This window comes from Trichechus manatus, unplaced genomic scaffold (genome assembly GCF_000243295.1).
Source record: "Trichechus manatus latirostris isolate Lorelei unplaced genomic scaffold, TriManLat1.0 scaffold00028, whole genome shotgun sequence".
Taxonomy (NCBI): Eukaryota; Metazoa; Chordata; class Mammalia; order Sirenia; family Trichechidae; genus Trichechus; species Trichechus manatus.
Window position 1 is genome coordinate 9,035,483 of NW_004443964.1, and position 998 is coordinate 9,036,480.

At 56.8% G+C, this 998-nt stretch overlaps 1 protein-coding gene across 1 annotated transcript in view; it reads left to right on the forward strand.

Moving 5' to 3' along the window:
- CPSF4L (cleavage and polyadenylation specific factor 4 like) overlaps nt 1-998 on the forward strand; it is a 53,094-nt gene that overhangs the window by 43,568 nt on the left and 8,528 nt on the right. The window contains exon 2 of the mRNA XM_012554906.1: nt 26-76. Coding sequence (XP_012410360.1) covers nt 26-76 — 51 coding nt within the window. The remainder of the gene's footprint in view (nt 1-25; nt 77-998) is intronic.

The following is a 998-nucleotide window of genomic DNA, read 5'->3' on the forward strand; positions in this document are numbered from 1 at the left end:
GAACTCCCTTCTCCTTCCCCTTCAGAGTCGGGCTCAGCTGTGTGCAACTTCTTCTTGAAAGGGCTCTGTGGGAAAGGTGAGTGACGGGCGGGGCCGGGCGGGGGCAGCAGGGGCCATCCAGGCCACACTGGCTCAGACAGCAAGTCTGCACCTGGGGAGGGGAAGTGGGAAAACATTAGCTTTATTATTAGTAGGCAAAGGATGGGTGGGTAGGTGTTTCTCTAGCTCAGCAGCATATGTATGAGGCTGAAGCAGGGCCACCAGGGACGGGCAGCCCCTTCCTCTGCCTTGCTGGGGATGCCGGAAGGCTTATGGGCTTGGCCTGTGTGTCCCCTTCTACCTCCCCCAACTCTGGGCCTCTTAGTCTCTGTGGGACTGGGTCAATTGTCCCACCCATTCCCTATGCCCCAAGGTAGCCCTGGCCACAGCCTTTGCAGGGCTGCCAACAGCACCCTCCCTCCTCCCAGACTTTGGATTCAGCCATGCCCCCTTCCTAAGCCCCTCTCCCCAAATGCAGCCCTGCTCGGAAGCCTGGTTTAAACATGGGTGTTCTTAGCTTTTTTTTTCTTTTTTCTTCTGGCTCATGGAACACTTACAGGCTCTCCCTGTAGAAACACACAGATGCCCAAAAAGTCTTGCCTCCGATTTTGGGGGTTCCCAGTCCCCCTGAGGCCTGGCTGTGGATCCGGGCTAAGAACCTGTTGGTACGCATGAATGTAAGACTTGCTTTGGGGTCCAAACGATTCTGCCCCTGGGAGCTGGGAAGGCCTGCAGCCGTTTGCCCACACACCTCATTTTGCCCACAGCCTGGTGACAGGTGAGAAAGGAGACAGCTCACTGTGCAGCCAGGGCTCCCCAGGCTCCATCTGGACTCAGTGATTCCTCCTTGGGCCCCATCTCCTCAGCTCGGCCCATCCCACCCCTCAAGCCGTGGTTCATAGCGAGGTCCTCTTGCAGGGTGCTTGGACGATCCAAAGAAATAAAATTGTTGTTGTGCA